Source organism: Thunnus albacares, chromosome 1, assembly GCF_914725855.1.
Source record: "Thunnus albacares chromosome 1, fThuAlb1.1, whole genome shotgun sequence".
NCBI classification, from domain to species: domain Eukaryota; kingdom Metazoa; phylum Chordata; class Actinopteri; order Scombriformes; family Scombridae; genus Thunnus; species Thunnus albacares.
The window spans coordinates 20,531,803-20,545,963 of NC_058106.1; the positions used below are offsets into that span (position 1 = coordinate 20,531,803).

Sequence of the window (14,161 nt, forward strand, 5' to 3'; positions counted from 1 at the left end):
GCCAACCTTGTGGTCATCTCTGCAAACGGCATGCAGCTGCAATAAATGCAAGCATTCTCTGTCAGTGCCTGCCTCAGGTGTTCGATGCCAGGGCACAATGGGCATCTGTCATGGCCATCCTCTGGGCTGTAAACCAAATTTGGTGGTGATACAGTCTAAGTCCAAAAAGTAGATGTCACATTACTCTTCAGTTTATGCAAATAAGCAAAAAATCCATCATGACAGACTTTTATGGTCCAGTTGGCTTTTTTGTTGAGCACATTGAGCTGGACATGTGTGTCAAATTTCAAGTCAATGGAACTCATTGCGTGGGTGTCCTGGCCTTTCAATTTTTTTGTTTTAGAATGTGAATTATAGCGCCACCATCTGGCTGATTGGGCTCATATTTCCTGGGAAGCACATGCATATTATTTCCAGTTATTGGGCCAAGTTTCATGTCTCTTGCTCATTCCAGCTCATGGCAATTTGAGCCGTGGCACAATAAAACAAATAATAATAATAAACCGGCACAAACTCAATAGGATTCTACCCTTTCGGTGTTTGAACCCTAAAAATACAGTCAGTGAATATCATATGTTTATGAGAGAGGACTTCCACATGACATTGGATTTGGACAGAGTGACTGGCAGTAAAGAAACACCATTTGTTTGATTTTCGGTTACTAATTAACTTCTAAGCCCTGTAGAAATTACCCATTATATTATTCTTGAGATTTCTTTTCATATTTTGACATTAGCTAACAGTATATCTTTGTTGAAATATAATGTACAGCTCAACAAGGTATTGCCAGGTGACTTAAGTATCCATTCTTCTGAGTCTCTAGTTTCTATTAAAAGGGAGTGACTGTAGGCCATTCATACAAGGAATGTGATCTGGCCATCAGGATGATTGTCTGTCTGTTCCTTAAAGATATTTGACAGGATAAGCTGGTGTGTTCAGTAAAAACAGATGAGGATAAATTCATTGTGTGAAGGTAAAGCTGTGTGGCAGTAGGTTACAGTGACATTAAAAAGTAATGTTTGTCGTGCTGTCTTCCTTTTCATTTCTATCCCCTATCAACTGTATCAATAATTTATTGGCTATAGCAACTCCTGCACAAAGTAAGTCACCTCATGTTTCTTTAGTATAAACCTGTTTCTGGCTTTCTTTAATTTGAAAAGGGCTTTTTTCTTCTTCTCACTGTGGTTGACCAAGCTCTTGACAAAAGGAAAGAAAATATATTTAAAGGTATATTTTGTTTATGAATACAGTAAAATAGGCAAATTGTGGTAGAATAAATATTCTGCAGTTGTTAGATCATTATTAAGACTAAAAAACATTTCATATAGCCAAAACTGGAAGATATCATCATTATCAAACTCCTTTACTGCAAAATGAGAAGTAAGTAGGCTACCTGCCCCTCCCATTTGCCACCTCTATTGATAAAAAGTGCCCCACCTGTCCCAGCCCAAGTTAAGATCCGCCCTGTGAATATCTTACTCTCAGGGCAGGAGGCACAGACTAGGGAAGCAGGTGAAATGTGGCCTGACAGGTCTGATGGGAATACAGAGAGACACAGAGAGAGTCAGAGAGAGAGAGACTTGGTGGTTGCTGAGTAACTGACAAGCCTGTCAGCCAGGTGGATTTAGGAGCAGTCAGGCTGGAATTAGACAATGACATAGTTGTGTCGAAGTGTGGAACCGGTCTGCACCTGGTCATTCCCTGACAGAGAGAGGAACCTCGGACCCTGTGGACTCCCACCACCACCACACTTGACGGAGTGGAATTTCCCTCCTCTTCCCTGGCTGGGGCCGGGGGCAGATGGTTGCTCTGAGAGTTTGAGCAGAACTCAGGAAGGAGAGTGAGAGGAAGGGTGGGAGGAGGGGAGACAGAGAGGGAGAGGAAGAGAGCCGAGGAGTGGACAGAAGAGGAGACATGCTTCGCTACGGTTCAGGACGAACTGTTTCCACCACCACAACAGAGGACTCTCCAGAGTCTTCAAGTGAGGTAAGAAGTCCCAGAGAACAGTCAGGACACTGAGACTCTCCCTCTGTCTCTCCACTTCTCTCTCTCATGTCTCCTCTGTGTTTTGTAAACATCCCGGTGTGTTTTTTCCTGCCTCTTCTATTTGTCCCTTTTGCCTTCAGTTGTGCAGCCACTTTTTCCTCATCTGTATGCATTGAAATCACTTTTCTCAGTGTGCGTATGTCCCAGATAACATTTTCTGTTCCCAGATCTGCTGAAAGTTCATGTTTGTTATAGGATGTGTTCACTTACAAGAGCACGTAATGGGAGCTGAGTGTGCAGGAGGCAGGACTGTCATGTTTATTTAAACAGCTCTCTGATAAAACAGGCCTTTGTTCTAAATTGGCCTTTTAAGTTATTCCTATTGTTTGCTAATGAAAAAAGACCCCATTATATTTTAGTGAACTGTGTGTGGGATATGAATGAACACATTACTGCAATGTCTACAGTAAATATGACAACACATTTCCTTGGTAGACAACCAAACAAAGCACCCACTATGTTGTAAACTTTAGGACGGAGGTATCTGTAGCAAGCTTTCAGAGCATTTACATAAACTTTGTTTACTGTTCTGTTGCTATTGCCTTTAAAAAAACATGTGGGTGGACTGTTAAGGTCTGTGAGTTTCTGTGCTTTAGGGTCAGTGATGTTTTCATGTCAACTATAATGCAAAATGTGGTTTTGCTTGCATAACATCAGTAATTTGCTTTTTGTCTGTTTGTTTTTCTCAGAGAGGGATCAGGCGCCTCAGGTTAACTCTCCATGCAGGAAATAATGGAAACAAGGAGCCCAAAACTGCAGACACAGTAAGTCGTATATCTCCCTAATTCAAATTCTACAATTAGCCATGGTATATCCTGCCTGGAAGTCTTGCCTGACAGACCCATTTAGTTAGGTAAAGATTTAATGAATAGAGTTCAACTGAACCAAATTTCCTCAAGTTGACCTGAATTTGTCTCAACAAACCAACTTAAGCAGTGTGTGTCTCTACAACAACACATGCACGGTCACTCTTAAAAATAGTGACATGTGATGATTCAACATATATACGAATACGAATTCTTAGGCGGAACCACTGAGATTTATGGCTTTTTTATCATCTGCAGCGGTTACACAATCATGACAGGAGGGTGTGTGCGTGTGATAATGCATTCACAGCTGTTACACATTTACTTCAAAGCTCAACCCAGACTGTAGTGGAAATATATTCCATACAACAGTTTTTTTTGACATGCTTTGGCTGAACAGACAGTATATTTGGTATCTCCACTTTGTCAGAGACATCTAAGAGTTTAGTTGAAACAATACTAACACAAATACTGATAACTAAACAAAACATAGCTCATAAAAATGTATCATTTGCTTACTGAATTGCAGAACTACACTTATTACAGTAACCAGGTCTGTTTCTGTACATAGTAACCGTGTGAGTTATGATTGTGAGTACACGCTGCAGGCTGTGTGGGTGTTTGCTGTAGGTGGCTCTGCCTTGGTCTTTGTTTGTGTTCAGGATCTGTGGTCCAGAGGCTGTTGTGAATGTGAGAACTGAGTATGATACTTTACTCCTTGTTGGCACTGGGGAGGTTTTTGGTCTCTTTAACTGAGTAGGATCCTGACAGAAGCACGGCGGTGTATTTTCGTATGAACCTTGGCACCGGGAGCATGGTGTTCAAACATCAACACGCTCCACTGATAGCAGGCTGCTGTAATCTCTGAATGTGCTTACCCTTGGGAGGGCGTGGCCGTGACTACTGGGACTGATGACAGAGGACAGTCTGGTCAAGAGTTAATACACACAGAGTAACACATATGTGCTCGATGTACTTCAGAGTGTGTTTAGTGAGGACATAACTGTGCAGCTTATTTGTCCCTGACAGAAATCTGCAGCTCTAACAGCAGAGTGACCAGTAAACTGTATGACATCAGTTTTTATAGATGATCAAGAACCTCGAGTGTTATAAAAATATTAGAGGGATATATTGAGACTAAATAAAAATAATGCATAAAAACTTAAAATAAAATAGAAAATCTCACTGCAAAAATACTTTAACCTACCTAATATACCACTGGGATGATCGACACAAATGCATTGCTTTAGTCAAACTGTCACAATAGTACTTTAAATAATAGTTAAGAAGAAGAAAAAGAAAGTTTCCAAATAAAATATGCACAAAATGATGCACAAAAGACAACTAGAATTTCTCATAAAATGTAACAGCGCAGCAGTGCAAGCTTATGTAAATACACTGAAGTGCTAAAACAAGCTGATACATATTTCGGCACAATGTGGATAAACATAACGTCAAAGCAACTTGAAGAGTTGAACTGTGACACGTAACTCTGTTGTTGTTGCAGCAGCATTCAGTTGAAATGCCTGCACAACGTCAAGAAAGGACACAGTGCTGATAAGGCTTGATTGAACAGTCCAATTTTTTTTTTTTTTACTGCATTTATTGACACAAGAAGCGTCCTTTTTTTTAGCCAAATTTCCACTGAAGTTGTTCAATCTCTCGAGGGAATTTAAAATGTGGGCTAGGACACGTGCGTTTTGTGCAATTTTTGTGATGGAAAAAGAAAAAAGGGAAGATGTGAAGTTAATCAAGGAGGAAGGAAATGACTAAAACTTCCTCTTCCAGAGATATTCAGAGATATTTGGTTTCAGTTGGAATGTTGATTAAAGTGGTTATTTACTATAAAATTAGAGAGGGTGTGTCCTGCAACCTGACACCATATGGACACAATCCAACCAGTGACTATGACCTAGATGAGACGTAATACATCTGCACCATGACACACACACACACACAACTAAGACACAGAGTGGTTACATATAAATGTTTCTACACCTATAGCATTGGATTTCATTGCCATAGTCGCCAAAAGTCCCTTCAAAGTGAACTCTATTCAGCCCAATGAGCTACATCAGAGGGTCTTTGTGCTGTGACTTTAAAGACAATGTTCATGTTTGTGTTGGAAATAAGAAGCAAATTCCAATCAGTTGAGTCCTTCACAATACAGTTATATGATAGAGCAGTCAGTTCATGTGCTATGAACAAGTGACACAGGAAAATGTTTACAATGCACTGACATGTAATTATTAATATGTAATTAATTACTTATAATTTATAATTAATTATACTAATTATGTAAGAGGCCTCTTTCAGTAGCTTTTACATGTTTGATTAATTCAGGTAGTTAAGGTGGTGACGTCTGTGAGCAGGTCAAGCTCCTCATGGCAACAAAACAAAGGAAACTTTGTATGCTCTGCACACTGTTCCTTCCACCAAAATTACATGGCTGCAGGTTTAGCTTCACCAGGTAAACAAAGGCATTGTAAAATTCAAAGCTCGGCAAAGAGAGCATTGTGATGCTGAGATCTCAGAGAAGCAGTCTGCAGTGTTGTTAAACATAAAGTTGGCTGTTCCTCCCTCTCTTCTGCTGGAATTCATATCCGCCTGTTAGCAGGCCTTCGCCATTTCTCAGCAGCATGTCGTCTGTAGATTAAGTGGTGGAGAAATGTGAGGCTCGGCCCTGTCCACAAGACAACACTGGCGGCTTTGTTCTAGTCCTCCGCACTCTTATCTCTGCTAGATGTGGAGACTGACGCCTTTTTCTCTGAGCAACAGGTCCTGGATGAATGTTTAGTTTGAGCAGAAGCTTTTAAAAGATGTTATCTGTCTGTCTGTCTATTTATCTATCTATCTTTTAAACAAGAAATTAGTCTGTTTGCTTGCATTCATGGTGTCATTGTAAGAACATATTTTCTACATGTAACCAGGAACAATGAGAGACCAGAGCACATTATTCCCACAGACACTTTGCTAATTAGAAGGTATTGGTGTTGTGGAATGATGGCACAAAATAATAACACTTATTTCGAACACTTTTGAGGTGTCCACACATGGAATGAAGTAAATCATCCACAGCAGCGGCTTAAATATGAGTTGTGTTTTTTTTTTTCTCTGCAGACTGAGGAAGAAAAAGATGCGAAAAAAATATGGAAGAAGAAGAATGGGCTGATCCAAAGAGAGAGGCCAGCTGGCAGGGAGTCACCTCAGCAGGTAGACAGCCACATCTACCACATGAATAATAGGCATAACACTGCGACACATGTGCTGCTTTAGCATGTGTGTCACTGACATGCTTCTGTATAACACCTTCCTGTGCACTCGCAGGCTGTCATCAATAATGTATTCATGGATATTCAACATGAGCAGATGCTTGTCGACAACTGTAACAAATTCCATATCTCAAGTGTGTCTGTGTAAGTTTGAAGAGAGCGATACTGTAGATTCATCCTCACTGGTTCGGTAAAATGTTTTAATATTGTCTGTGTTATGTGAAAATGTAGAACAGAGACAACAAGATGTGCAGCATCATGGGAAACTGTAAATATCCAAAAAACTGAAATTATTAGACAATTAATTGGTTAGTCCACTTTTAGTCCATTTTTTTTGTATTCTATGAAAGTAAACTGGATATATATTCAGGTTTTAGGCTGTAGGTTGGACTAAATAATTACATTAGACATTATAATCATTTTGGGCTTTAGGAATTTTGATTTATTTTTTTATTTTCTGACATTTTATCGTCCAAATGATTAACTGACTAATCAAGAAAATAATTAACAGGCTCAAAACATTTGCCTCTTGCTGTAGATCTGAAATATTCATAGAAATTGAAGTTGAAGTTCTGTTATTTATATGTGCCTGTGATTAAACAGTCATTTGTTATTTTGTGGTTTGGATTGTTTGAAGTGCTGCTCTGCTCCTGTGCTGGTGTGCATCTGTTTTCATTGGGCGCCCGGCTGTTGGAAGCACAATAGGCAGGAACGGCAGCAGCTCATGTACCAGGTTGCAGAAACATGACACCTCCAATGCACCTTGCACTTTTTTTAGCCATCAGTTCCCAACCTTCTGTTTCCAGTACTCAGCAACAGTAGTGCTGGAAATACCTGATCAAGTGCACATATGCAAGGGAGCGAATTCACACACAAAGACCTATAGTCAAGAACAACTGTGTTTGTGAACGTGCACACAAATACACAAACACAATCACTAAGTCAGCCTCAGTTGGAGGGTGGCTACAGAAACCTGACCAGTGCGATCCTGTCTCCCTCAGCACCTAGGAGACATGACCAATGGGGTGCCAGAGACCTCGCTGCAGCATCATGGGCCCAAAGTGTATGGCATAGTGCAGAGGACGGGCTCGGACAGACAGCAGGAAGTGATGGCACGAGAGTGGACGGTCAATCACCTTCACGATGAGATGAGGTACATCAGGGAGGTGAGTGGAGACGACAACAAAATGTGAGATAAACAAGCAGCCGGACCATCAGTTTACAGTAATGCATCCATGTCTTAACATCATGTCACCTGTGTTGTGCAGGATGGGTTGCTGTGTAGATAATTTCTCTATGTTCTCTGTATCTGTGTACAGGTGAGAGATTCTCTGGAGAAGGTGAGAGAGCGGATGTACGGGCAGTTTGGAGGGATGCAGCAATCAATGCAGAAGCTTTCACAGGAAATCAGGGTAAAGGATTACAGTATGTAATACCATGTGGCTGAATTATCAGAACTCCCTCATCAAACTCAAATCTGTGAAGCTGTGAATGAATCTGAAAATGCAGATTGTGTGCTTCTGCAGGCTGCCAACTCACATCGGAGGAGCCTTGAGTCAGAGGTGAAGATCAGGACGTCAGCCATGGAGAGCTTTGATCAGATGAACAGCTCCCTTATATCCGCTAACATCGGCCTGCAGGTAACAAATCAATGACACCGAACGTGTGAAAACCTTCCTTGTCACAGCTCAATGCTATTACAGGAAGAGTTGGATTTATGAGTAAAAGAAGTATCCTTTGCAGAAATCCCTTCTGGAGAACTGTCAGAACAGAGTGGACATGAGGGAGGAGGTAAAGAGTTTGCGCAGCACCTGTGAGAAAACACAAGAGAAACTCAGAGACAGGGAGAGGGAGCTGGCCGCTGCGCAGGCTGAAAACCAGACTTTGAGACTCCAGGTAAACACACACTCACTCATGCAGTGTAAGCACACACACACACTCATTCATACAAACCCACATGTATCTGCAGATTTCAAAACATTACTGTGGGAGTACCTGATCTGACACATTCACTGAGATAGTGGTCCAGCTGGTGTGACAAGTAGGTACTCAAATGGCCTGCTGCACAATGATCTGATGAGTCAGTAAGAGACGGATACAGGCAAGTTGTGCAGTATTGTATGAACAAAGAGAAGGCTTAACATACAAAAGTTATTCTTTACATGTGTGTCATGACCTATTTTACGTGCCCTATTATATAACTACTATACCTGATCGTTTTCTCTTATCTCTGCAGTAGGTTACAGTGAAATATGTAGAGATCATCAAAAATAGTCACAAAAATGTTCAGAGAACTTATCAGAACTGGGTATAACTGAGTATTGTCTCTTATTTTGTCCATAAGAGACAAAATGACAATACTTTTTAATACAATATGAGGAATAATAGATAAAGCGCTGTGTTTTCATCCAGCAGATTCTATAGTAAATGATCTTACTGCAGTACAAAAATGCATCAGCTGCACCTGCATCTTCTACTCTAGTGTCAATATGGTATAATCAGCTTAGCGGAGTCATAATTTTTGCTGCGCTGTGAACTGTCCAGGTGGAGTCTTCACGGGAGGCCAACAGTCAGGCTCTGCAGGAGCTCTCGATGACGCTACAGAGGGAGTATGAGGAAAAGCTGCTGGAGGAACAACGGAAACACAGGGAAGAAATTGAAAACCTACAGGTCTGCATTCTTTACCTCTTTGTTCATTAACTGTCACCATGGTACATGATATATAGTTTCAAAGCCAATAATACATGTCACGAGAACAAGGCAGATGTGTGACAATTTTTGATTTTAAGACATTTTACAGGTATTGTAATGCAGTGTCATCTAAAGAATGCCAGAAATGATAATTACAAAAATTGGGTCATTTAATGAGCAGTTTTAGAAATAAGTTCTATATCTGAGCCAAAGTGTATTTTTACTTACACAGGCCCAACTGGATGAGTACATCAGGCGACTGGAAGAAGCAGAGAGGAATATCAGGACCGCAGAGGCCAAGATTTCTGAGAGAGATCAGAGGATCAGTGAACTTGAGCGTCTACTGGAATGTATGGGGAAGGTAAGGCAATTTTTAAATGAGAAGTTCGCATTTTTAAAATCTTAAAACAGTATTTACATTCCATTATGTAGATTGAAACCATGTTTGGTTGCTGTAATCATTCCTCCACCACAAAGAGATCCACTTCAAACAAACACAATCCATTGTAGCCAATGTGGCACAAAATCGTCAGTCCTCAGTTTGTGCATGAATGCATTTAAAAGTTCTGCTGAAGCCAATATGAGATTTCAGTAGTGGGAATTAGTGGAATCAAACGGGTATCTTTCAGAGTTACAGTCCTTTTAGTATGAAATGCTAAAAACACTTTGTACGATACCCGCTTCATTGTAAAATTCAAGACTGTTGAAGCCTCATATCAAGTTACAGTAACATAAGAATGCATTTTTGCACCGAATGAGGGCTGTGGATTTTGTTCACCATCACTTACATTGACACCACGTTAGGGAGGGATCTCTTTGGGCTTAACTATTTTATTGAACTTATGGGCGTGTGAGTGTTGTAGTAAGATGGACATGAAAAATGTGAGCCCATCCTTTGACATTGCATAACAAAATATAGCCACCTTTACATTACCTTTACATAATAACCACCTTGAAATCATTCAATAGGAGAAGACTCAACTTCAAAGGAAACTGCAAGAATGTGAACAGCGTCTCCGTTTGATGGAGCTGACAGACACGACTGATTCAACTGTAGCCAAAAGGTAGAAAATGAATGTCAAGTTTGACAAAACAATCCCTAATAAAGGTCCACTTACTAGCTTTTTCCTGAAATTTCAACCATATCACACTCTCTTAATGAGTGGATGGAGTTTGCTCAGCTGAATCTTAAGTTTTCTTGTGAGCTGAACAAGTGGAAAGCTATGGAAAAAAAGCTTATAAGTGTATCTTGACTTAAGATTGTTTTGCCTATAATTAATTTCCAAGCTGAAGAATACAGTTTCACGCCTGTTTCGGTGGAGGTGCAGCACAGACACCAGAGTAATGAGTTTATTTGTGAGGATAACTGGTCGCTGGTCATCTTTAGGTCCAAAGAGCTGCAAGGTGAAGCTGTGGATCTCCGTGAGAGAATCAAGCACTTGAACGATATGGTGTTCTGCCAGCAAAGGAAAGTCAAAGGAATGATTGAGGAGGTGAGGAGAGTTTATTTATCTCTGTGTGAGTTGCATGCATTTAGGTTTCCTGTTCATCTTTGTGTTTTGATAATGGGTGAGGATTAAATACATACATACGTCACACGTATGAATTCAGTGCACAGAAGGTACTTAAAACCTAATCTGACCCAGTGTGCATAAAGGGTGGGGCGTCCTCTTGGCCATTAGTGGTTAAGACACACACCACCATATTCTGTGATCGCAACGTCTCTGGTTGGATTCCAGCGGTGGGTCTTCACTGTGAGCCAAACCCTTTCTCTCTCCCTCACCATTTCCTGTCTGTATCTCTACCGTGACCTACTGTATATCTAACAGAGGCTAAATGCCAAAAAAAATCTAAAAAAACCCCCATATTATTAGAGTCTTAAATGGCCTTTTGTAAGTTCATAGCTCACCTTGGTCTTTCAGTAAAGTTAATTCTGCTGCATAAAATCTTTTTTTAATGGGTCCATGTTATGACCCACTCTGATGGAAACCCTGGCACAACATGAAAATGAGACTCCCCTCTCAACAGCTCCCAAGAACCACCAGCAACAAGGAATTTAAATGTTTATTTCATACTTTTGGCTTCAGGGTGGGTTAGCAGCATAACAACAAACAAAAGGGAACTAAAGCTAAACAAAGTGAAATCACCTACTCAAACAAAAAGAAACAAAAATACAAATTACTGACCGAACTAACTTAGCAAAACAGGAGGAAAGAGATTAAACAAAAATGCTACCCCCCCCCCCCCCCCCCCTACGCAACCTAGGCTATATACTTGCAGAGCTATTTACAATATTCAGCACAAGAACATGTTGGCTGGCTGGTTGGAGGTGGAGAGAGGAGAACCTGCAGGAGCTGGGGGAAGTTGGCCTTTAAACCATTATCTTTTAGGCTGGAACCAATCAGCTCTCAATCACACAATCATTTACTCAGCCAGTCAGAGAAACTCTCCTGAAGCCCGTTACACAGAGCTGCCACAGCAGGTTCATCAGAGAGAAAGAAATCCACAAGCACACACAGGGGGTTAAAGCACACAATATACAAATGCACAGAAAATGTCACTAAACAACCTCTGGGCCGTAACAGTCCGTAATTTCTGAATAATTTCCAAGACGATTCATGAAAAGAGCTTTGTAAACTGACAGTATACTGTGCAGTATATACAGTATGGAAAACTGTAAAGACAGTGTTCACTGTGTTTACAGTGTTTTTACAGTGCAATTAGTACAATTCCAGTACACTGCTGGTGAAATATAGAAAATATTTCAGTCAGTGCACAGCAGCTCACTTGAACATGCCAAAATATGAAATTTGTCTAAAAGAAAGCATACAAGTTTCTAAAAATAACTTGTAACTTGGGTTTAAATTGAGCTTTTCTTTCCATTCCTAGTTTCCCCATAATTAGATACGATAGTTCTTTCCAGGAAACTTCCAAGTAAATTATTGGGAAATTACAGATGTGTAAAATAAAGCATTGATGCCAACAATCTATATAAGATCACAATTGAATAATCTGAGAAGAGAAACACATAATATCTGTTTGCTAATAAATGTTGTCTTCTTGAAATTGTGAAGGTTGAAACACTTCGGGCTCAAGTTGCTCAGAAGGATATGTTCATCTCGGAGCTTCTGGACAGAATTGCGATAGTGGAGTGTGAGGTAAGACAACAGTTCACTGTGTTTGTTTGCTGCGTGTTTTGTTTATGGTGTGGTGTTGCAATCTACTGCATGGCTACAGATGATTTCCTGGGCTGCGGAGCGCTGGATATCCTGAACTTTCAGCAATGTCTGTGTGATTTCCTTAAGTCACTGCACCTATCGAGTCACTTTCACATTTGAAGTGACTACAGTCTTTTGCATGAATCTGACCTGACAGCGTTGTTTCCTCTTTTCCTTTTCCTAGAATAATGAATTAGAAGACAAGCTGAAGTATTTTATGTCTACACAGAGTAATAGGCCACAAGAGGTTTTGGAAACCAGGGAGATAGGAGTAGGCTGCGATCTACTCCACAGGTAAGAGGCAAAGTTGAGGAAACATGCTTAGTAGAATAAGGTGTGTTTGCTGCTTCATTTGGAGGTGGCTTCTCACTCTGATGTATGACTATGCATCCACAGAGGTGAAGCAAAAAGGCATGATGTTGAACCTCCTGTTCAGTGTGAATCATCTCATCTCCATCCCATACAACACCCACCACCCGTGCAACCTTCATCACCCTTTCAACCTTCACCACCCACACAACTTTCACCCCCCACATCTCCCATTCAACATCCATCCCTCTACCTAACCTTGCCAACACAGCCAAGGACGTTCAAGCCTACAAATCCTCCACCCAGCAGGCTGGAGTCCAGTTTACTTCGATACACTCCTCTTGAGTACAGCCGCTACCTGCAGTCCAGCCCCTCAGTACCGAGTGGATCGTTCTCCTACAACCATCTGTCTGAATCTGAACCTCCTGTGAGCAGCAGACACGAGGTTGATGCCGGAACAAACACAGATTTACGCTCAACTCCAGAAGAATCCTCTTCACCCCTGTCCTCTTCTCAAGCAAGGTCAAGACCACCTCAAGTTTATACACCGTTCATGAAACTGATGGAACTAACGGCAAAGATGAATATAGAGTGATGTGACAGGAATTGTTTTAACATTTTTGGAAATCTGTTTGTTTTCTTGCTAAGTGTGTTAAAGGTACAGTGTGTAGAATTTAGTGACATCTAGCAGGACGGACTTGGCAGAAATGGAAGCTAATATTAATAAGTCCTCTTCCATGGAGCCTGCCATGTTTCTACAGTAGCTCAGAATGGACAAACCAAACACTGGATCTAAAGAGGGCCTTTTGTGTTTTTTGCAGGTTTTGCGGCCAACATTGGATCTTCTTAACACTTTGAAAGGGAGGGGGAGGGGTATTCAGTTGGTTGCAACCTCACCGCTAGGTGCCGCTAAATCTTACACACTGGTCCTTTAAATAAGATCAATACCACTCTACACTGACTGCTCATGGCCAAAATAGCCTGGCAAATATCCCTTGTAACATCACAGTGTGTAATTTTACAGTTTGTTTGTTGTACAAATTAAACAAACAAGATATAACATGTTAATTAGTGAGCTTTAAATGTGCTGGTAAGTTTTTATACAGAGCCAGGCTAGACTGGAGTCTCTCTGCTGGTTGGTTGGCAACTGCTCCCAGTCAAGAAAATTCAGCTCATGACCCCATTTACACTTCAGTTTTGTACAAACAAAACAAACAAGATATAAGATATTAAATAGTGTCCTTCAGAAGTGTTGATAGGCGTTTTTTGTACCTTTGAACAGAGCTGGACTAGCTCTTTCCAGTTTCCAGTCTGTTTCCAGTCTTTGTGCTAAGCCAACCGGCTATTGGCTGCAGCTTCATATTTGCTGTACAACTATTAAAGTGGTATTCATCTTCTCAGCTAACCCTCAGCACGAAAGCAAATTCCTCTCTTTGGTCTTATTTCCACTGCCAATTATCATTTTAAAAATCACCATATGTGACGCAGATGAGATTTTTTTTAAGTCTTAAGTTGCTACATGCAGAGGCTAATGGTCACTTCTCTATCACATATGGTGAAAAAAATGAATCTGGTTGGTGATGTTAAAAGTCATGTAGATTTTCAGCTTATGTTTGCACATAGCACTATTAATGATAATACAATGTTGCATACTGTAGCGTGTAAACAATCTAATGCTCTGTAAACATATTTTGTATATAATGTGCTAAAGGATTATATATTTGTTTTGTTTACAGTAAATGTAGCCCACTTATTTTGCTCACTAAGATATGAGCATTAAAACCTGTATGAAGGTCGACATGGTTTATGTGTGTATTTT

The 14,161-nt window shown here is 40.6% G+C and overlaps 1 protein-coding gene across 4 annotated transcripts; it reads left to right on the plus strand.

Moving 5' to 3' along the window:
* Positions 1 to 1,541: 1,541 nt before the first annotated feature.
* Positions 1,542 to 13,022, plus strand: LOC122980621 (myocardial zonula adherens protein). Of its 4 annotated transcripts, none has more exons than XM_044348786.1 (14): positions 1,542 to 1,986; positions 2,736 to 2,810; positions 5,973 to 6,065; positions 7,126 to 7,290; positions 7,444 to 7,536; positions 7,651 to 7,764; positions 7,868 to 8,020; positions 8,669 to 8,794; positions 9,048 to 9,176; positions 9,785 to 9,879; positions 10,203 to 10,308; positions 11,890 to 11,973; positions 12,263 to 12,327; positions 12,430 to 13,022. In XM_044348786.1, the coding sequence occupies exons 1-14, from the start codon at positions 1,915 to 1,917 to the stop codon at positions 12,935 to 12,937; spliced, it is 1,878 nt and encodes a 625-aa protein (XP_044204721.1). In that variant the 5' UTR covers positions 1,542 to 1,914; the 3' UTR covers positions 12,938 to 13,022. The 4 variants fall into 4 exon arrangements, with proteins under 4 accessions (XP_044204721.1, XP_044204732.1, XP_044204743.1 ...); XM_044348797.1 differs by having other exon boundaries at positions 1,548 to 1,986; positions 12,218 to 12,327; positions 12,649 to 13,022; XM_044348808.1 differs by having other exon boundaries at positions 1,548 to 1,986; positions 12,218 to 12,327; positions 12,652 to 13,022.
* The last annotated feature ends 1,139 nt before the right edge of the window (positions 13,023 to 14,161 follow it).